Source organism: Manduca sexta, chromosome 27, assembly GCF_014839805.1.
Source record: "Manduca sexta isolate Smith_Timp_Sample1 chromosome 27, JHU_Msex_v1.0, whole genome shotgun sequence".
NCBI classification, from domain to species: Eukaryota; Metazoa; Arthropoda; class Insecta; order Lepidoptera; family Sphingidae; genus Manduca; species Manduca sexta.
This window is the reverse complement of record NC_051141.1, coordinates 20,305,809-20,330,119: the sequence shown is the minus strand read 5'-3', so window position 1 is coordinate 20,330,119 and position 24,311 is coordinate 20,305,809. Positions and strand designations below refer to the sequence as shown.

At 35.0% G+C, this 24,311-nt stretch overlaps 1 protein-coding gene across 2 annotated transcripts in view; it reads left to right on the top strand.

Annotated features, from left to right (window-relative positions):
- Positions 1–8,696: 8,696 nt before the first annotated feature.
- The window catches only part of LOC115441423, a 59,859-nt gene continuing 44,244 nt past the window's right edge, over positions 8,697–24,311 (top strand). Inside the window, exon 1 of one of the 2 annotated variants that reach the window (XM_030166207.2) lies at positions 8,697–8,804. In XM_030166207.2, coding sequence (XP_030022067.1) covers positions 8,795–8,804 — 10 coding nt within the window. In that variant the 5' untranslated portion in view covers positions 8,697–8,794. Of the gene's footprint in view, positions 8,805–20,655; positions 20,898–24,311 lie in introns of those variants that run through there. The other variant, XM_030166204.2, reaches the window with a different exon arrangement.

The window sequence follows — 24,311 nt, the reverse complement described above, 5'->3', positions numbered from 1 at the left end:
CGGTTTCCAGATTTTTCCCTTTATCTGTGCTGTAAGACATTGTTTCTATCAAATCTCATGATTCTAGTTCAAGCGCAAAATATGCAACAAATCGGTCATATCTTTTGATTGAGTTGATTAATCATCTGACAAAGATCTTAGTTCCGAGTATTTGATATAAATTTTTACTTGATGCGTTCTTGAGAAAAAGGATCTTCACGCACATGCTTTTGAGGTACGGCCCCCAAAAAGGCGCGCTGACAGCCACGCTGCGGTTGCGCTTCAACCACGGAACTATTTTAAAAGCGTCTTGAGTCTAATGCGTGATATCGCGGCGTCTAGAATACGAGACAAAAATTCTTAGTACTGCATGAACAAAAACATACGGGTCGATTTAATTTACATACGATTACATGATCCTAGACCTCATATTTCAAGATTACTCGACGATAATAGCCTTCATAGTTCATACACAATACGTTTTGCTCACAGCCCCATCTACTTGAAAAATCCTTTTCCCGAACAAAAGAAGTCAAATGAGCTTACAACCTATCTATTATCAGCTTATAGCCGTCAGCTACAAAACGTAGGCCTTTCCAAGTGAGCGCCAACCATCCCAAGCTATTCAAATATTAAATGAAAAACACACACGTCTTTTATCCGATGGTTAGTGAAATGCTGGTAGGTTAGCTAAATCAGGGCTTAATTATGTCACTGGTGAGGATCGCGACGCATCTTTGGCATATTTTATTTAAATATAGGTATATATTTTCTCGTTATATTGTCAAGCCTGAGCATTTATTTTAGTTACATTATGCTTTGCTTTATTTTACCTCTAGAGTTAAATGTTTGGAAATTTCCGGAGTTGTAAAATTAAGTCTTATGTATAACTGTTATTATCATGTATCTTGACCTGTCTTAAGTGCAACTATAGTTGCCTACGTGACTAACAAATTATTTTATTTTATTTAATGCTGCTAGACACGCCACCCAGCCAAAATGTTAAATATATAAGTAATATAAAATTTAATTTATTCAATTAGAAATTACCTATATGTTAAATTAGTTTAATAAATTGAATCATGAAGTCATTGGCTGTAGTTTTTGTCTAACGACAAAATTTTAAAAGATAATATTATGTCGGTTAACAATAAAGATATATTCTCATTTTAATAATTATATATTATTAAAACGTGTTAAAAATAAATAAATAAAATAAAAATGCTTTATTCATCACGTAGGCGAACATAGTTGCACTTATGATAAGTCAAGGTACATGAGAATATTTAATTATTATTTAATTAGATTAGCTTATATAAACAAAGACAATTTATATTAAAAATAAAATAAATGAAAAATATACTTAGTAAACAAAGAAGCCAGGTCGGGCTGGCAGGGAAGAAATAAAAAGGTGTTCCCCAAAAAGGCATACAAGAACAAAATAAATGAACAAGACATATTTTATAAAATTTCTGTTGGTGTATATTTTTTCATATAATGTATAATACAGAACAATCTTTCTGTCCTTCGTGACACTTCATAGAAGTTACACACATTACAGAAAATACATATTCAAATTCCTAAAATTTTTCGCTCAAAAGTGTAAACAATAGCATAATCTGTCAATACGTACCGTGACATTGGAATAGTTGACATGGCGACACGACGGCGCGTGCGCACGTGGTGTAGCGCAGTAGGTGTAACGCACACGCATCGCCTCTGAAAAGCGCAAAATATTATAGTAAAGGTAATTAAAAAGTAATTTTCTGAAATATTTAATTTAAATACGAGTACAATAATAACGATTTTATTCTATTTGTCGAATAATTATTTCATTATATATACAGAATGTAACAATGTAGTGTCCAACTGATACAGGAATATAGAGTGTCTCAATGTGCATTGATTAATCCCTATGTATGTTACCTGATATTACATCGTTTAGATTTATTTCCACATTTGTATCAAATTAATGAAAGTCGATCTTACTAGTAATTTTCATAATTAATGCTAAGCTATTGGATAGTTGTAAATTTTTTACTCAAATAACAGTAATAGTTGGTTTTTGTAATGACTATAACAGTTAAAATTAATTCTTAATCTTGAGCGTCGGGCGGAAAGTGTGCGCCAACCTTATTTGTACGGTGAACTTGACAGCGGTAATTTTTCGTAGCTCATTGTATTTTACGACATTGTATGCGGAAGCCAGAACTATGTTATTACGCAATTATAATGCACCTATTTCAAAATGATTGTCGTGAACGTTCTAAAATGTTGTATTGGGATACCTTTTTCAAGATACAGACTTGGTATAAAAAGATGGGGATCAGGAGGATTTGCTTGCGTATGCCCGTTTTTAAGGACATTGTAGTAAACAACTCTTGGGTTCGACTATGGATTGAAGTCCTGGTACACGACGTATACTATCACCCAACCGAACAGCTCTACATCGAAGTTAATTAATACTGATTCTAATAAAATAATAGCAAAATCAAGAATTTCATTTCGTTACCTATTTTATTGACATTCTGCAGGTGCAATATCTTGGTAATTGGAGTGACTGTTAATTTGCCCAAAGAATTTTCAATTAGTGCTTCCGTGACAATCAGGACACCTCTCTACTCATTAGAATCGAGGCCTATGCAGCGGCCATGAGCGGCAAACACTACGTGTGAACAAAATATTTTTCCGGACAATGTCGCGGACATTCGAACGCCTGGTATTAAAGATTAGCAGCGTAAATTATCTTCATTTGCAAATACTGCACTACGATATCCTCCTGTGAAATTAGTAAGTAACAGAGATCTGACATTCTCAGTAAAGGCCAGGTCAAAAGTACCCGGAACCGGCGGGAATGCATGAAAAGATTAATGAAGGTGGAGGAAGCGCGAGAAGTATGCCAAAATCGTGCAAAGTGGTCATCCATAGTCTCTGCCTACCCCGTAGAGGCGTGATACCATGTATGTATGTGACCCACTTACTCCACTTCCATACCAGCGTAACCAATCAATTCTCAACCCTAGCCAAGTTAACAGAAAACTATTTCTTCATGGATAAAATGCAAGCTACATAACTAAGTCGATCCAAGGTGGTAAAGAAGTAAACAGTTTTACCTATATTATTAAATTAAAAATCATTCTGGACGATACATAATTTCACTAATTGTATTCATAAAGTGAAATGTACTTTCTTTTGATACTAAAATTTCTTTGACTACAGTCAATAATGAATGCACACTTGTCCAGTGGCGACGGAGTGCAGTTTGAGTTCAACGAGACATAACTCTGGACCCATTGACGCTTCATCTGCGCTCGTTGAGACCAATAAATCTGTTATTGAAAGGGGTTGCGCGAAAATTGGTAATATACGACGGTAAAGACGTGTTCACAGAGAAACAATATACCACTCGATTATTGTTTAGCATATAGGTGAATTAGGAAAGAAATTTATTGCAGATGCCGCTGAATTGATGGAGATGAAAGCAATACATATTATAAGAAGAAAAGGTCCACGTTTTTAAATTCCACTACTTTTTATCGCTGTTAACCATTTATCATTCGGATTTTTCTGAAACGTTTTGCCCTGATCTAGAACCTGCAGAGAGATTTGACAACAAGCAGTCAGCCGATCGTAAAAAAGAGGCAAATAGTTTCTGAAACATACTTAAAAGACAGTGCTGTCCGTACTTCTCATCAGAGTGAATAAAAAGAAGAAGAAGATTAATTCTTCTCAATAATAATGCTTTTCCTTCTCTAACTTTCTATATTCATGAAACCTTACATCAAATATCACGATTTCATTATGAACAAAGCTTTACTTGGTGCAAAGGTCCGTCCACAACGGGGTCATAACAATTTGCCGGTCATCTCCGGCTATTCTTGTCAATCTATACCGAAGCATGACAGCTTCATGCGGCCAATTAGACCATTCTCATCACTAGTGACCTAGGTTAGTTGATAACGGCGAAGAGGTTATTATGTAGCAACTAATCAATAATGTTATGTAGTAATAAATTGGTAGGATATTTCTATCCGCCAAGAATGCGATCATGTTATATAATGAAGCACCGTATGAACTATATAAATAAAAATGAATCATCGAAATGTTTTGCGCGCATAACTTTCGAACGACTGCACCGAATTGGATAAATCTTCTCATATGTGTTAGTTATTGTCAGGAGAAGGTTTGTATAAAAAAAAAGCAGGAAATATTTAAAAAATCTCAAAAAAGTGAGTGTGCCAATGGGACAGAAGACATCATATTATGACGGTACGAAGTTCGCCGGGTCAACTAGTAAAAAATAAAATAAATAAATAGCTCATGTTACGTAAGAGTTTCGCGATCCGGTATCAGCTTGTGTTTATACGGTTTCGATTAGGTTGGCATTACTGTATCGACCGGCGTTGGTTTACGTAACACAGGCCGAATTCAAGTGCAATGTTCTAATTTGAAGGACATTATACCAGTGTCTTTATCATCAAACTGAGGCATTAGAGCGAAGTCGACTGCGGAGTTGCAGTAATTTATAGTTGAAATATCTGTTTCTAGCATTGTTCATTGTTTCTGAAATTTCATATACATCAGTTTTATAGTAGTTTGCGTTCTCGGCAACAAATCACCAACATTTGCGTGGCGCCTTATGAGCGACGTAAGTATCAACATCGCCTCGTCTCTTGCATGCATCACAACTGGTCAGCAATTACCTTCATACCTATGATTATATATCCTTACAAATGTTCTTGACCCCCATAAATGGCTTACAAAGTAGATGGGAAATCACTTATCGTAGTGAGAACGAATAAATGTACCCAATTGGGAAACCATCCGACATTAAATGCCAAATCACTTCCTTAGGGTCAGCGGAGTACGCGGAGTACGCGTGATTTTTCGCGAATCGGAAAACGAACCGTTTACAATTGGATTAAAGTTCAAATTATATTACTAAGTATATTGACGTTCGTAAATCGTGCATGTTTGTGTTATTTTGTCTTATACCAATAGTATTAAGACATTACGAACGTGCGCATAGACTCACGCATAACCGTCACGAATGGGTAAGCACAAAGGTAAATAACAAGATTCCCTTAAATAAATCCGACCCAATAATCCGTCCTCATTAAAAAAAAATTGACAAGCGAAAGTCGGACTGGCGCACCGAGGGTTCCGTACAAACTTTATAGATACATCAAGAAAATATCTAACATTACTGCTCTAACTAAAAAACGAAGTAGGAGAAAGGACAAACTTAACTCTACTGTTCGATCTCTAGACACAGTTATTACATCAACCGCTAATAATAAGTCTGTAACAGTAAATTCGCTTTTTAATTTTAAAGCGTTTGTGCTTTTCAGGTGTTTTTTTCCTTTACATGTGCTGTGGCTTCATTTTTTGACTCATACACTTGATTTTCATTGTTTCCTGCCAAATTTCATTATTCTAGGTCAACCGGAACTACTCTATATCTTTTGATTCCTTTTGTAAAATCTCAAAATTGCAAAAATATACGACATAAACGATCATATCCTTTGATCGTGTTGACTTTTTTGTTTGATATTTTCACAACTAAAGGAGAACAAAGCCCCTAATATTTGATATAAATTTCAACTCGATACCTCTACGCGTTTCTAAGAAGTGTCTTAACAGACAGACAGGCGAACAACAAAGCGATTTAATATGAACGATAACAATATGTTTCCCGCAAATAGAACCTCCTACCTATCCCCTACATGCTTGTATTTTCTATTAAATTTATTCGTAATTTAAAATGTCCTTTGTTATATAAGTGTTCTTAAATGATTTTATGGAAATAATAATAATTATTCTTATAAATTGTTTTGACGTATCATAAGTGGAACTTTGTTCGCATACGTGATAAATAAAGTATTTTAATTTATTATATCAAGCTGGATTTAATAGACGTAAAGTCATCGTAACTACTTATACACAAGACATAGCAAATTCTAAGCAGGAATTCACAATGAGCTCGAGCAGCTCCGCCTAATATCGAAACGAAGCTATTTGTATACGCGTATTTATGGAATATAAGTGGTGATAGCCTAGCCAACTAGCGGACATCGGTCTCGGCAGTCCGTTCCACAACCAATTGTGGAACGGACTGCCGAGACCGATGTCCGCAGGTTCAAAACCCGAGGGGACACACTTCTGACTTTTCTAAAATTATATGTGTATTTGTGAATGCTTGCTTTAATGAAGAAGGAAAAAATCGTGAGGAAAGCTGCATACCTGAAAAGTTCTCTGTAGGAATTTTGAAGGTGTGTGAAGTGTACCCATCCGCACTAGGCCGTTGTGGTGCCCAGGAGTGAGACAATAAAGGGCTGATATTAATACATATACATGTATTATACAAGATTTGCTCGCGGCTTCGCCCGCGTGATGGAGTTTTCCGTGATAAAAATCCCGCTATATATTTTCCCGGTAAGAAAGTAGCTTATAACCTTCCCAGGGTCAACTTTCTCCATACGAAACTTCATATAAAAATCCGTTCAGTAGATTTTGAGAAAATCGATAACAAACAGACAGACAGGAAAGGGGACTTTATTTTATAACTAGCTTTTGCCCGCGGCTCCGCCCGCGTTATAAAGTTTTTCAGGCTAAAGTTTTCCGTTATAAAAGTAGTAGTTTCCCGGGAGCCTTTGTTCTTCCCAGGGTCTCAAACTGTTTCCATACCAAATTTCATCTTAATACGTTGGGTAGTTTTTGAGTTTAACACGTTCAGGCAGACAGATGCAGCGAGGGACTTTTGTTTTATAATATATATTTTTAGAACTTTTTTAAGAGGAACAATCCCGTCATACATCATTGTTGCATAACTGTAACCGTTTACGCAGCGCACGCAACGGAAGCTCTCAAAACTAATATTTTTTCCCCGTTTTTGCAACATGTTTCATTACTGCTCCGCTCCTATTGGTCATAGCGTGATGATATATAGCCTATAGCACTCCGGGATCAAAGGGCTATCCAACACAAAAATATTTTTTCAGTTCAAACCGGTAGTTCCTGAGATTAGCCATTACTGCTCCGCTCCTATTGGCCATAGCGTGATGATATATAGCCTATAGCGCTCCACAAATAAAGGGCTACCCAACACAAAAAGAATTTTTCAGTTTGGACCGGTAGTTCCTGAGATTAGCCATTACTGCTCCGCTCCTATTGGGTATAGCGTGATGATATATAGCCTATAGCACTCCACGAACAAAGGGCTATCCAACGCAAAAAGAATTTTTCAGTTTGGACCGGTAGTTCCTGAGATTACCCATTACTGCTCCGCTCCTATTGGGTATAGCGTGATGATATATAGCCTATAGCACTCCACGAACAAAGGGCTATCCAACGCAAAAAGAATTTTTCAGTTTGGACCGGTAGTTCCTGAGATTAGCCATTACTGCTCCGCTCCTATTGGGTATAGCGTGATGATATATAGCCTATAGCACTCCACGAACAAAGGGCTATCCAACGCAAAAAGAATTTTTCAGTTTGGACCGGTAGTTCCTGAGATTAGCGCGTTCAAACAAACAAACAAACAAACAAACAAACAAACAAACAAACAAACAAACAAACTCTTCAGCTTTATATAATAGTGTAGATATGTATGTATAGGTTACAAAAAACATAAAGTTTATCTATATTAAATACTAAAAGCGATAAATTTATTTATTTTGATAAGAGTTTGATAAATATTCTAAAATGTGCATTGTAAAAAAAGTATCCGATTTAATTATATTTATGGCTCACTATTTTGGTCATAGTGGCTTCAACATAAAAGGAAGATATATGCTGTCGCGGACTTTTATTTAGCATTATATAAACAAAACAATCGTACAGGACATCATCTTTGTGTAACTCCAACGGTTTAAGTAGCATACGCCAAGATAGCAATTTTTTTTCGACTTACTTGATATGTCTCGTTATAAATCGTTATATTATGACCAAATTACACAAAATTATTATTAATTGTATCCTATGTGTTATTTTGATGTATAATCAATATTACTGTAAAGTTTCACCGAAATCCGTTCAGTAGTTTTTTCGTGAAAGAGGAACAAACATACATACATAGATACATCATACATCCATATATCCATCCTCACACACTTTCGCATTTATAATATTAATAGAATTTATGGAATATATTATAAAACAATTAATATCAATTTTAAGGTTAATGTATTAAGACTACCAAAATAGACTTTAAGAGTATGTATACAATTATTATTAATGTTTGTTACAGTCGTTCACTCTGTATTTTTTTAATTTATAACTTATATTTAAAATCTATAACCACTTTGCAATAACAACTTTATATGGGCACTTGCAGCCTTGTCCTAAACAATAATAATATAAATAAATATTATCACGGTGATGGTTATACGATGACATTATACTTGTTTTATGTATCTAAGGTGCGGTTTGATACCAGGACATATTAAAGTTTAAAGTAAAGCTAGACAAATATATTATTCAAAAAACATATTTACCTTAAATTCTGCAAAATAGGTTTCATGAAGATTAAAACCTCCAGATAGACGTCGCGACTTTTCATACACACATAAACAATTGTATTATTTGCACACAGATATCTACAACAAACTTATCGCCTACTAACTTTCGCATGCATTCACATAACAACACGCAAAACAATAACACAATGGAATAAAGATCACAATTGCTTGGTATTTGGTTTCTAAGTTCGAACACAACTTTGTTCTAGATAGATAATTCAGTTAAGGTAATTATGAGTCGCACAAGCCTCCAAGACCTCCAGGAGACAGTACACTAGGCCACTCCGTTGAGCATTATGGAGAAAGGTAAGCCATTTTTGATCAGCTGTTTTAGACGCCAATTGAATAATGCGGAAATTTTGTCGTGTGTATTTGACATTCAGATGTCAGTTTCATGGTACAATCGAAATCGATATGACGCGCTATTAGAGTTGTTCATTTATTTATTTAGTTAGGTTATAATTAAAATTTAATTTATTGTTATCAGTAACCTGCGTCGTACCTACTTTTAAATATTGATAAAGTAATAATTATTTTAAATACAAATTTAAAATTTACGATGAGGATATAAGAATTTGATTACTGTTTATATTATAACAGGTCTATTTCGTCTAAGACTTATTTTTATAACATTCAAAAACGTTTCTTTGCTTAAATTGTTTTCTATGTTGATACTTGATTGTGTTTTGCGTACTTATGACACTATAAATTCATGACAACTGCATTCTAAATACATAGCCGTGGTTTGTCTCGGTCGAAAGATACAAATTAATATATTATTGCGGAAACTCCTGCAGCTTTGCATAGCGACTCACGAATTTTGATGTTCAATAAAATATTTTGAAGGCAATCTCAAAGGTTCTAATCAATGTTTTTTTTACGATTCCTATTTCTAAATTGAGCTTTTGCTGAGCTGACCAAGGCCAGCCAAAAACTTTTGATAAGACAACCGCTAGCGCCAGTTAAGGCCCCGGTAATAAAAACCAAAATAATTATTATAAAAGTTCTGGAGTAGCGACCATGAACCGGAAGAAGGAGCGTAGTTGGGCCCCCCAGGAGATGGACCGACGATCTGGTGTGGGTCGCCGGAGCCCGATGGATGAGGGCGGCCCAGAACCGGTCCCTGTGGCGCTCAATGGGGAAGGCCTATGTCCAGCAGTGGACGATTCCCGGCTGAAATGATGATTGAATCTAGTCTATGTGTTCTGTATATTTCAAACAACAATGTAATATGTCTTACTACTATAACATATCTATAGTTAACGTGAGGTAACGTGACAAAACGTCGACTTCACTGCCACGCAGTTGTTAAAAGGAAAAGCGTGCAAATAATAAAATGCGCAAGATTATTTTATAATATGATTGTTTTGTGTAGTTTTCCGTAACCATAAATCTAGTTTTATAATACATATTGCACTATAATTAACGTTACGTATTGTCTCTCTCGTCAATTGTCACAATTATGCCGGATTAGTATAGACAGAAACTAAAACCTAACCTAAAATAAACTTTCCCAAAGTAGGTCACTTACAATAATCTATATCGCTAGAATAATACATAATGTATAACAACTAAAACCTAAAAGTTATACGCTTTATGTACGCTGAGAATTGTAATCAAAGGTTTAAATCAAATTAATAGCACGAAAAATGAGACCCCCTAAGAGACCACGTCAAGCATTATATAACCAGTCCGAAGTAAGCTTACAACAGGGTTCGTCTGCCTTCTATACTCTATCATCACATGAAATGATGTGATTGACAGTTATGACGTTTGTCAATAGCTCTACAAATCCTTACTCTCCCTTATCAACTCTTAGTCGGGTAGAGTATAGCTAGTGCTCGATTATTGTTAAGCTTGGCGTAATGTACACAGTTTGTTATCTATTTAAATCTTTTACGAAGCGAATGACATATTTGTAGCAATTTGCATTCAACTGTGTAACTATTCGTAGTGCGTACAACTAGTGCTGTGTACTAACACAAAATAATTATTTATCATGTGTTTTTCAATATAACATATTATAAATAACGCAAGGTAGTCAAATCTATAAATATATTTTATTTACTTTGTAAAATTTGTTAAAATTATATTTGTTTTTTTATACTATCATGGCACAGAATTACACTACACTTGGAGTTTAATACAGTGTAGCCCTGATTACAACGTCGATCAACAGCAGACGTCCGCGCCCCTAAGTAGTTATCAGAATTGAAATTTACGCGTCTTATATTTCTTGAATACTCTATAGATATACCGAGATTTCACATTAAACACAAGTGAAACGCATCAAAATCTGTCCAGCCGCCTCTCCACGCAAAGAGCGAATAAATTAATAGCCAGCAGTAACGCTTCATACTTACGTGTAGAATAATTTTACTATTTATTTTTAATAACGATCTCTGGTTGGCTAGAAAATATTTTTCTTAGTATCAGACCTTAGTCTGAAATTCAGCACGGGAAAATGCAGTAGACTTACTATTACCCAAAACCTTAGCTGGCAAAATATAAACATGATATATTTCTGCCTACCCCTGAAAAGCCAAATTATTCCACTAACATGACTCTGGCTTAGCAACACATTGTAGGTTTAAAGCCACGTCAGAGCTACAAAGTGGATGACTGTTGTATGGCTTCTGCGTTAGAACCACGTGCACAGCCACGGGACTCGGCGCTTGCGATTGCGAACTGACTTATTTTATGTATTTCTGTATACAAAAGACGAGCGATTTCATTGAAAATTTTAACCTTCTGATTAGAACTTAGCTCGGCCCTCTAGTAAACATCTGGCTATAAATGATTAGTGTCACCTGCGCGAAACCGGGAGGAGTCGATGGTCTTTTAAATATTTTTACGTATAGCACAAAGACATGTCCTTCAACCGTATACTTTAGAGTGCTTCTCATTATGATTGACATTATTGTTAACAGTATTGTTGACAGCTTGCCTGCTGTAGAGCGTCACAATGGTCGGAATAAAGGAACTGATAGTTACAAAGACTTTTAGGTTTCATATCAATTTTGTCTATTTTATAATGACTGTTTTTGAGTGTTTCGCGAGCGTCTCATGATTTTCGGTCAACAGTCGGCCGGTCCATTACAACTTACATACATACTATTAACCCTGCTAAATTTAATTCATTTACATAATATTGAGTTGTATCAAATTGGCCTTGCTGCAGGTAAGATTATAAATTAATATTTTTTAATTATCGTAATTTTAGTATTAAATTTAAATAAATAAACCTGCAATAATTCCAGCTCTAATTGCGAGTTTATCTGCACTAGAGTATCTAGTGCAGCGATATCCGCACGGCTGATAACGTTACTGGAGCAAGGTCCGGCGACTGCGGTGGACCAAATTTATATCCTAAGGGCGTGTGCACGGTGATAACGGCGACGTGCTTCAAGCACCGGTCACCCCCTTCTCCCCCTAAAACTTAGCAGAACAAACACCATACGAAGGTCGATTTAATTATGATGATTGTGATTAGACGAGAGATCAACGCGTGAGTCATGTGCTGGTCTATCGACCGATCACAATGAAACGATTCGGACATTTGTGACGTATGTGGCCACATTCTAATGTGGTCGACGCGACTGTGATGCAGTCGGATCGTACGTGCTTTTGTAAGCTTCATAAACAGCGAAAACGCGTCGAAACCGCGGATGACAAAAACACGCGTTGTCAATACGTTTTTAATATAACATTTCATGTTCATGTACAATAAAGAGATTGCAAAAGAATAATTAGATTAAACATACGTATACAAAAGTACACAGTTCGCGACGGCATCTCGTTGCGTTTTAATAAGTCATCGGCGCTTTTACACGCTATGTGGAGAGGCCTTTAGACTTACTCGAAGTGGTGTCTATAGTAAATACATGTAAAAACTCATTATGTATTGCAGATGACATGAAAATGTTAATCAATTCTACATTCCATTAAATAGGTGTTACATGTGATTTCATCGGTTTGTTTCTCTAGAGGGTGGACGGCCGCGTTCTTTGAAGGAGATTGTATATAACATGGCTTGTAAGATAACGTGTCAAGGTCACGGGCGCCGCGCACTGATTACTGATAATTTTTAAACAAAAAACTCTTTTCTCTATAGCACCATGTTGACATGTACCAATTTTGAGGAAAATATAATTCCAGCTCTAAAAAGTATTCTGAAATAGTAATCAACGTAGGACCACTGGCAGCCATTTTACACAGCGTTTAATGAATGCCTCAATATTTTAAATCATATACATGTGGAAAAATAATGAACATAGAAATAATAATATGTTCGAACGAAGTTTTTTCTTTAATTGCGTTGTTTTTATTTGTAATTGCGTTACTTAAAATTACATCCACACGTGCTTTGTCAGAGGTCAGATCTTCTTATTAAATACTAGGAACTTACGAGCGGGGCATATATGAGTGAGGAGAGTATAGTTATAAGGTAAAGCTATGCTGATGCTACTATACTGTTGACAGCCATTTGTTAAAATAACAGTTTTAACTTCAATTTTATTTAGGTATGTCGAGACCACCGCTTCAGGTACGTGGTTATTAAACAGGATACCCATGCAGCAGTAATCTTAACTTCGAATTAAATAACACTGCGTGGTACTGCGCTCGTCAACCTGATATTAAATACCTGATATTAAAGACCAATAATACAGTTTAATTATTTTGTTTATAATGTCCTTACGCGTTGCAATTTTTCTCAGTTTTCGGCCGAAAACTATATTACCGTTCATACCTGTCCATATAGATGAAAATATTTTAAGTAAAGTCAATTCATTTAAAACATTGACTTACCTTATCTAACCAGTACCTATGGCTAGAACCACAAAAGCAATTTTGCTAGTGGTAGGATATATTTTATATCCGCCCGGAGAGCGACCACCGTTCACAAGGTGTCAAAACTCGCCATTGTAGTCCACATAATTGTGTTGCATTCCGGGATCATCCTGTGTATATCAGGCCGGCATAATTGTATAGACTGTCGAGGATTAATCATCTCTCTTCAGTCGACATTGTATTGGACCTCACTCCTCATACCATCAGGTGCGTTCAGGTCAATTTGCCAAGACCGAAAAAAAATTAGTTCATGTATTGGCATAATACTTGGGTAATAAGATTTATACTAAAATGCTATCCGATACGTTGTGGCCTATTAATGGTGCCGTCTCCTTATAGTATTAATTATTGAATACCACACTAATGTATCAAAGGATAGTGTAACGAACATAATGTATATTCACAGCATAACGCTGAAGGTAGAGGCAGATATGTAATTGCATCTTCCTCTCTTATAGCTTAAATCTATAATGTGGTAAAAGGATATCGCCTTATGGATAAGGACAAAATGCAGATCTTTTTAAACTAGGTATCAATCCAATGCCTCAGGGCTCTCAGTCTGTTTCATAACCAATAATGTGAATCTATATATATAATAAAATAGAACCTGGTTTGTCTATGCATTGAAAGAAAAGTAATAAAAAATAAAGAAGGTGACTAAAGAGTAATAGAACACAAATAATTTATGTTTATATTTCCATTCTGTCTGTTTGTTTGTTAGCGCACATCCTCGAAACTACAGAACGGAATATAGGCTGTTTCATTAAACCCGATATAAGAAAAAGTTATCATCGTTCTAACATATTTACAATTTACTTTAAAACTTTGGTTTAAATTCTTCTATGCGGACGGACTTCTACGCAAGTGGAGCTGCGGGTAAAAAGCTAGTCTGGAATATAAACCTAAATATTCAATTATACCAATATTAATCTAGGTTTTCAGACTTAATACCAATGTGAATCTAGATTAATTTAGATTGGCCTATATTCATCAATTTTATTGGAGCTTTGTCATTACTCAATGTATTAAGTTGACGGATTGTAGCTGAGCTTGGGTGGGGTCGGCCCCCGCGCGTCGTATGTGAGCGGTTTCATTTAAATTTGTTTCTTGTATTTTTGGTCTAGCGTCGTAGGGTTATGATAAGCGAGGTTTTGGGTTCGATTTCCTGTTAAGGTAATTATTTCTTGTTCACCCGATGTAACACATGATTTGCCTGGTCGATATAATGGTAGCACAGGATTTAATGGTCGATATAATGGTAGCACCGCGCAAATGCTGTTCTATAACAAAAGTTACCAATTATAGTAACAAACCATTGATATGTTTAGCAATTGAATTGGACCAACTGTCAGACCAAATTTGGACGGTTGTCGCTGCGTTTTTGTGGCGCCTTTAACGATACAGTACCGTGTGCGCGGTACCTAAGGTACAATATTACGTTAACCACATTAGCATATATCCGTTTATGCTCTGTTCATGTACGAACGGATACAAGTGACTTATGTTTTATAATAAAATATTAAGTTAATAAAATATTAATTCACAATAACTTATTATTGTCAGTTACACGTGGAATTAATTATGGAAGTTGTTTTTTTTCTTCTTGAGGCCACGGCATAGTGACCACTGCATCTGAGGATAAGGGCAGTGGCACTCATATAGAATATCGATTTACGACTGATAATCATCCCTTGCTAGTCGCGATAATTATGGCGGCCAATACGCGGTAATACGTGGGTCACTAACGCTGGTATCACTTTTATATACGGTGCTCGCTATCCGGACGTATACAAAAGTCCTACCGAAATAAACCGCCAGTCCATCGCAATATCAGACACAAATTCTAGTCTCCGGGCTGATACTGATCAGAAAACCCAGTAGCAACATACCCGGAATACGAACACGGGACATCAGAGCGCTGTCGTACTGCGTACGCAATACAACTACGCCACCGTGGCACTATCCGCTGTTATTTTATGTTTTTCTACATTGCACCTGGCAGTGCAATAATTCTACCATTGCAGGATAAAAAATTACATAGTTTTACACAATTAAAGGTTATTAAACCTTAACAATTACAATTTCATACCAGTTTCCAACGTCATGCCGACCAGGCTAATGATTTTCCTCTTACTTCATGGAGATAAAGTACTACTAAAGGGACTTACCTAGTACTTGTTAGTTACGTATTCAAAAGGATATAGAAATATAAGTAAACTTATACTCGCGACTCCGTTCATCTAAAAAGATTTTTCGTGATTAAAGTCTTTCCCAAGTTCTCAAACAATTTCCATATTAGATTTCATCGAAACTGTTACAATAGTGTACTGTACAGTTGTGAATGTGTAGCAGACAAACATAATTACTTTCGCATTTATAAGTATCGATGGAATATATGCGTTTGTCCGTGATTTCGTAATAAGGCTAACACATGCGCTGAACATTCACACGTCATTATAAATATATATATCTATCATAGTTTTTGTATGTCTGTTTGTTGCTAAAATAACTTTGCAATTTGAATCGTATTTGTCTATCCCTGCCATCAAGCAATGGCAAAGAACTGTTGTGATCCATTTCAAAGAATGTTTTAGCTAGTAGAATACCAGATATTATTAATATTCCTGAAAATCCCAATATTAGAACATAAAAATGATTAGCCAATGGAAGAGAGTGTACGAAGCTATTGAAGGCAAGTCATAAGTTTTGTAGTGGGAATAGAAATGTTTCAACACATTGCTTGCGCCTCCAACCGGGTGATAGATTGTACTAAAATAGCATGGATATCAACTCGGTAAAATGCACTAGGGACCAGTTGCACCTCTGCTTAACCCTCCGAGGATAAACGCTAGACCTTATGTTTACATATTGTTGAAACGGAGATAGTCACTGTCAATTGGGACTGGCATTGTTTAAGCCAGCCTTTAGTAAGCTCCAATTCTTGCTTTTATATCTTCAGAAAGTAAGAACGGCACATGATAATAAATACCTAAGCATATTAAAACGTTTGCACTATTTTATACTACTTTTCCGTAATGCAAGTTAAGAAGGAATTTTTTAACATTATTTTCATAACCATATGTTGCGGTCAGCGTTTACATTAACATGTTAATGAATAGACACACTGCAGTGGCCTATACATGGAATTATCTGATGTCATGGGTTACGTAAGACAGTTCCGGGGAATCCTGCCATCCAGGCTTTTGGAACTAACTTTAGTTCTCTATTTTGAAAGGGAAAGTGAGAATTCTCACTATGCATTTCTCTTGAAAAATAACATAAATGTAAACTAGAGTTGGCCTGTGTGCCAAAGAACCCTTTTTATATATACACAATATTTGTGTACCAAATTTAACATATATAACATTTAACAAAAAAATTATTGCTATAATAGAAAAGAAATCCTCCGGTAAAAGTAATTTATTTTTAAATCAAAGATGTTAAACCATAAAATTAGTTAATTTAAATCCTCTAGAAACAACAAACTGGTTTTGGCTAACGCAACTGATCCGAAATTCCACAAAACCGGTAGAACCTCCTTTGTTACGGCCGATTGTCGCCTAATTCGACGGCCCGTAGCTTGGGTAGTCTCGACCACGGCTTCAAACCGTAATAGATTTTTGTAATACAAACCATATTTATTAATCACTGGTTATTGCGATTTACACTGAATGTCTCGGAGGCATGGTTGTTTTGTATTCTATCCCTAGGTCTGATAAATTGATATTGAGTTTTTACTCAATCTTAGAGAAAATTGGGCCCGATACGGCAATAGACTCGACCCTATCAGATCATAGGGCGGAACACTTATGGCAAAAAATAGGTGCACTAGTTGCACCTCTGCCGACCCTCTTGCACTCAAGGCGTGAGCGTGCGTGGTTTCTAAGCCATTGATTTAATTAACGAGTTTGACTGAATATGAGGAGATATGGAGTGTGGTGTCTTGCAATACTTTGGAATTATGTTCTGTATTATAAGGAGTGTTTATGTGGCCTATGCAGGAAACGTGGTGCTCAGACGGTTAGCGTTTTCATGACAATATAAGTTGTTACTAACACCGAAGGAAAAAAGGTGCAATTTCTTAATACATTTCTATATCAATGTAACTGCAATATTCTTAGGCCATTGTAAGGCATTATATTATTAAGACATCTATTTGCCAATGGTCACTAGTTGCAAACGGCTAGCTTCTTTAATGTTAGGTTAACCAGATTGAATATAAAAATGTTTATTATGGCCCTCTGTAGAAAATACGGAGAGACCTCATAATATCTGAAATAATTAAAATCTTTAGGGTACATTATATTATATTTGTTATATTATGTACAGGTACAGGCATTTGATATGGCACATTGGGCAGAAGAATAAGACTTTCAGCAAAATTCGGCTAGGTTCGGTTTTGTAGAGCGTTGTCTTTGTCGCACAGTGATCAGGCAGCTTGGTATGTATATAGAGTAGTTAAAACCGATCGTGATTATAAAAGATTAAAACCGAATTATGTAACCATACAAAACTGTTATACAACAATTTATTTATATGTTTTTATCCAAAACACCAACATTAAAGAATTTATAAAATCAATAAAAGTAATTACGTATTATTATTCTCTAATGAAAGAAAGTGAAATTGATGGGAGCCGAAACAGCTAAAAATGCAAAAAGTCCCGTGACTTCTAGAGACGAGACGATTTGAGACCCAAACAGTAATTAATGCTAGGCTATCCCTCCTGCTAGCGTAGAAAGAGGTAGAATATTTTTAGCTTTGCCTGTAGCCAAGATACTTTTCTACGAGCGTTAACGCTAATAGAATACAAATAAAAATATGGGAATGGCATATCCTTGCAATAGACTAATCAATCGGATATGTTATTTGCATATACTTGCAGAAAAGCATCTTGGCTACGGCCCACGGGTTATTTTGTAATAAAATCAAATTCTCTCTGTCTGAAAGTACATTCTTTTGTCTTTGGTGTGAGATGTGTGTATATACGACTCATCCATGTAGACTATATTTTTCCCCGCAGTACGTTAACTTCGTATTTTGTCCAAATATTCTATCCGTTTTAGGCTTACGTCATATTTTTCCATGAGTATTTTTCTATTATCTTCCATTTTTTTGAAACGGAAATCCATCTGTCTAATAATTCTGCGCAATGTTTTCTCAGATCCTCTAAATCGATAGCTTCAAATAATTTTAATTTCAGTGATTTTACTGTCGGCAACTCGTGAAACCGCAAATGAAAATCATAAATCATTTTTCTAATTACGTCATAATCAAAACTATCGAGGTGTAAAAGATATTCTTTTTTCGCTTTTTCCTTTTTTGGAGTGCCAAATTTGTATGAAGTTGTTGGTGTTTCATCTTCATTACCAATCTCGTTTAAAATTCGGTTTAAAGTCCTTCTTGACACTCCCGTAGCTTCTGCAACTCGGTCTTAAATTTTTTTGAAATAGTTGCTGTCATTATTCTTTTTAAACAATTCAGCTTCATTCAGGACATACTTATATACGTTATAAACAATTTCACGAGACTGGCCATGCAAAGGCTTACCTTTCTTAATCTTAGATTCGGATGCCCTGTCCAAAAAATAGAAATAATGGTTTTAACAACTCTATATTTATATTTGTAAATGAAAGCGTCTTTACTCTGCAATGGCTGAAGTGCGACTGACAGCACATCACGTAATTGCGATAGACAAAGATAACGCTTTACAAAACCGAATCTAGCCGAATATCTCGCTCTTGTTTCCGACGTGCCAAATCAAATGACTATACCTGTATGAACGTTTTGCGAGAAGCTAATATGTCGTGTACTTATATGTGTGTCACCTTTATTATTTGCACTCATTATTTGCTCAATGTTATACACAATTTATGCCAAAATAACACGCAAGCACCTGGTGTAGTGGAAACATATTGCTGTAGACTCAGAGATCTGGGTTCGGCTCCCAGGTCGGATATGTATATTTCTAATAAGATTTAACTGGAAAGAAAATTGACTTTTTTATATTCGGACCATTAACCCCATTGCACCTGATAGTAATTGGAGTAGGAACCAGGTAGTGTTGACTGACGAGATACGATTATCCGTCGCTCCGAATAATACATATTATACAGGGTCATTTTGACATCGCGTTACTAAATGAAACCACTACTTATCTACTTTGAAATAACAATAAGTTACTTGAGTCGTAGATGTAAAATAAAAAAGTGTTAAGTTTCGAACAAAATAAATATTAATAAAATGTAATTTTATTTTTACGCACCCTAAAGCCACTACCACTACTCTAAGAGAATTCGTTGCAGTGGCAGCGTCATACTTTCAGTGAGAAATACACCCACACACACGCCATATTCGCATTAAACTACAAAATGATGAAAAAATCTGAAAACTAAATCCAGGATTTTTCGTTAAAATATTTGCCCAGGAGAGTTGGCTGACTTGAGATTTACACCGGCGACCTCTAAGTTCACACGCTTCCACGATCAAGACAACAATCCATCATTCCATTACAAATATGTTTTCCTAAAGCAACGAAATCAACTGGTTATCTTCCACCAATTAGCATCGTTTTAAAGGTTTTTTTAATTACCGCGCCCATTAAAATCCGGCTCCGATAACTACAAACGCCTTTAAACGTGGTACTGATATACAACTCGTATCTTAAACGAAAATTTTAACATAATCGTTTTAAATTTACCAAGTTCTATAGCAGTACATTAAAAATATTTTAATGATTATCGTATAATGATTTCTTATGTTTATGCGAATGTTAGAGATACAAATAAAACTATTTTACGGATTTTATCGTCTTTTTTTATATTATTATTTCTCGCGACGTTTCGAAGACTGCAGCCTTTATGGGAGAAAAAATAATATAAAAAACAGTGATTATATCCGGAAAATACTTTTATTTCAATAGTTATCGAAGTTCTGTTGTCTAGTTTTACTATGTGTTCCGTCTCTCGTATGCAACAGACTTAATTTCTTCTGCATTGTCTATTCCTACGACGGAGAAACAGTCTGCAAGCCCTATTGTGTTCCGCCTTGAATGACATTGTAATCAATGTAATTTCCCGGCGTTTTGGAATTTAACATCTACAGTTCAGTGCCACGCAAAACGTTGTTTATGTAATGATCCGAGTGGTTTCGCTACGATAGAGTTAACAAACACTTTTCCAAAATATTAAATAAATCCTCTAGCCGTTTAATGAAATGCCAAACCAAGTATGACTGCAACCTAAGCCGTAGATAACTACCATCTCATCTACGTTACGGTTGGTTTGGTTTTCCTCGGAACTCTCAGTTAAAAGGTGGCAGTGTAGCTCCATTCCGCGACTCGAGCACTAAGGGGGATCGTAGAAAAAAAATCCACATTAAAAAATATTGAGATTATAGAAATTAATGTAATTAACAACTAATATTATAATTTTACATAAATTTATAATATTCAAAAATTTTGTAATAGGAATTAAATTTTAGTTCTTAATTTTAAGTGAAAAATGTCCACGAAGAAAATTACAATTTGTATTTTTGTCGCGATTTTGGGTAAGTTGATTTTTAAATATTTTTCATGCTGAGCGTATCATTTTTAAATCATACATATTTTATTATATTTAATGTTATTTTTATAAAAACAAAGTAGATTTATTATAATATCTATAACAAAAATATTTTATCTTATTTTTTTATTTGAATCCCATTTATCTATTAAACTAAATAACAACGGAATTATCGAAGTTACTGTTATCCACTAAAGCCCAGTTTATAAAAATGCAACTAAAACCTGAGCATACCGTTTCAAAATATGCGGATTTATGCGTCTGCAACTAACAACCAAACTACATCTGCGACCAACAACGGACTTGCATCTGCGACTGGTTCCAAATGCGTTGCTATTTTAAAAATATCTGTAATTATTTCTGTAATTTGTCGTGACGATTGTCGAGTTATTATTTCCATGACTTTTTTTAAATATATTTTTTTCTTTATTATTAAACTGTTACATTATTGTTGTCAAAAATACGAGACCAATACATATGACATTTTTTAAATCGGTAAATTATTTTTATTTTCATATAATTTTCATTGTTATAGTTTGAGAATAGGCCAATGCCAAGGTTAAATTGTTTCGTTTAAATTATTGATTTTTTTTTAAATCAAATAGCTCGTCTACACATTATATGAAGAAAGTAATCTTTAAATATCCGTAATATACATTCTTGTGCAAATATAATATTCATATAACATCAGTTCATAGATACAAGAATATATAACATCAGTTCAAGGCGGCCACTGCACTAGGCTCCAGGCCCGTATCGCAGTATATTGCGGACCATGTTGAGGACGCAGATGCTTTAAATTGCTTAGCATCCATGATTTCAATTTATTAATTTTGTGTTGTAATACAAAGTCACTCTTTGGTTTTTGTGTAAGTCCTTTATTTATTCAATAAGTTATAATTTAATCAAAGCTTTCCTTTATTTTCCTTCAATAAACGATTTTATGAAGATTTTACAAATAGGTGGGCCGTCAAGTATTACTTTAGATGTTAGTGTTACATTACTTTAGATCATTCTAGCATACCGTTTACTTTGTTACGTTATTACATAATAAAATATGACACTAATGGTTAACGATTATAGAAACTGGTATCACACACTACTTTGTAAGTAAAATGGTATATAACGCTATAAGCATGTTATATTATCGCGCTCATACCTTAAATGCATCGCAGATTATCCATTAATTTCCTATGCTAGGAATGATAACTCTTTTACATATTTTTCGAATCATTCTTCTCTTTATTTAGAAATATTTCCCCGCTTAAGAGGGCTTCATTGTAAATGGATTTTCATTTTACAGCCTCGCGTAACAGTACGCTATCTTTTTCACTCGCGCTGGTTTAACAACCTTATCTCTTTCACATGAAACATCATTGTCAAGGACGTGTATGTGTGCGTGCAGAACTTCAGAGCAGAACACTTCTCTCGTCTACTTTACTAGACTATGACATGTCTCTTTTGAAGTAGCATCGACACCAACTAAAAATTACAGAATTAAATTACTTCTTGAATAAACTAAAACGAAAAATTGCCATTGACGGTATACCTTTAATATATTAAAAATAAACTCGTCGTATACTCTAATAATGTACAGTAACGTCATAGCAATAAATCGTACTCATTGTTTGAAACAAATAGGACATAAATTGTCTTCTTACAATTTAATGGCTATGCGAGTAACAGAACAATACATGAAAGATAAATAAGGTAAAGGTAGCAAAAACGATCGTATCATAACTAATGTACGTAATAGACGTTTGGTTTTACGTCCGATGCGAAATGACTACGCATTATAGTCGCAACATAATGTCTCAAGATGAAGGGCACAGTGAAGTGCCACAGTCTTGAAATTCAAAGTTTGTAAGGTGTTGCTACTGTTTATCAGCGCTTCTATCATTTCAGCACAAGCTGAGCCGCTTCCTTTTGTCTTTATTATAATATAAGTATAAGAATATGTATGTTATCATTTTTGTAATAAGACAATAAACTGATTTATTATTATTATTATTTACCATGAGGGGAAAGGCATACTCGCCTCTTATTCAATTGCTACAAAAAACGTATATACCCATATCTCCTGTCAATTTCTCATATATTAGTGATACAAACGAGAATGTAGTCGAGCCGCGATACCGTAATCTGTTATTATTCTCATAGATTAATGATGCTTGATATAAATGATATAAAATGTTTCGGTGGTTAAAATATATGGCGTACAGCATAAACCGGTTTCAAATGGATCTTTAATAGCCTTGAACTTGTCTCTCGTTAAAATTATACGTGTGCACAGTTATACTAGTTCTAAATCGCGACTCCGCCCGCCTACAAGCCTTTTGTGAGAATAGAAAATTCACTATGCGTTATGAAATTAAAAGTAGCATATTAGGTGTAATATGTTGATTTAGAACATGGACTGTTTATTCGCAAAATTTCTGACAAATCTACTAAAAAGTTTGTGCCTTTACTTCTGACAAACATACAAACATCTTTCTTGTTTTATTTATATTAGTAGTTTCGACGTAGAGCTTTGACACGGAGGCTCCGCAAAGGTAGCCGATAGAAAAATTCGGCAAGTTTACTATTATCACGGTATATTTATGCGGTAGATATAATTTTCATATCGAAAGGATTGTCGACTACCACAACTAAATAGGTAATGTGTAATGTTGCCCACGCGCACACAGTGCCGGTAGCAACAACTTGTAATTAATATTTATTTTATTGTAAATATTCAGAACTATAAATTTTGTATTTAGTTTTCATAATCTTACCAGTAAACGAGAGAATTGCCTCCTGGTTTTATCATTTAACAAACTTATTTATTATGCACTTACGCCCTTAACCCTTAAGGTAAGCAGAGATTATGGAGCGCTGTAGGCTATGGCTCTTTCCCTCTTCCACGTGTATGGCTCTACTCCAGTAGCGATACGCCCTTACAAGCTGATTCCTGACAGACTACCTTATGCCAATTAATTAAGAAAATAAAAGAAAATCACAATATATAACTAGAATAATAATAGTATATGCAAACATATACTTCAACGATATCGCTAGTTCATATTAATTGTTAAATTGTAACTCGCGCGCAGTGCTCAAGCGTTGAAGTGTTTGAAGTGAATCCTAGAATTCCAGGGTAACCCGAGAATTTACAGCTTCATGTTATGCAATTGGGTGGATTTGTTTTATTAATAATTTTAAATGTATAATTAGTGGTTGCGTATAATGTAGGATATTAATTATTCTTGCACTCTCCCATGTACCAATATTCAAAATATATGATTATTTTGTAAATTAAGAGATGTGATAAAATGTTTAAATAAAACTATTAAGTATTATGATATTTTACTGATTTAAAGGTGGCACGAAGGGACCAAGTAAAACTGTACGAATAGAATAA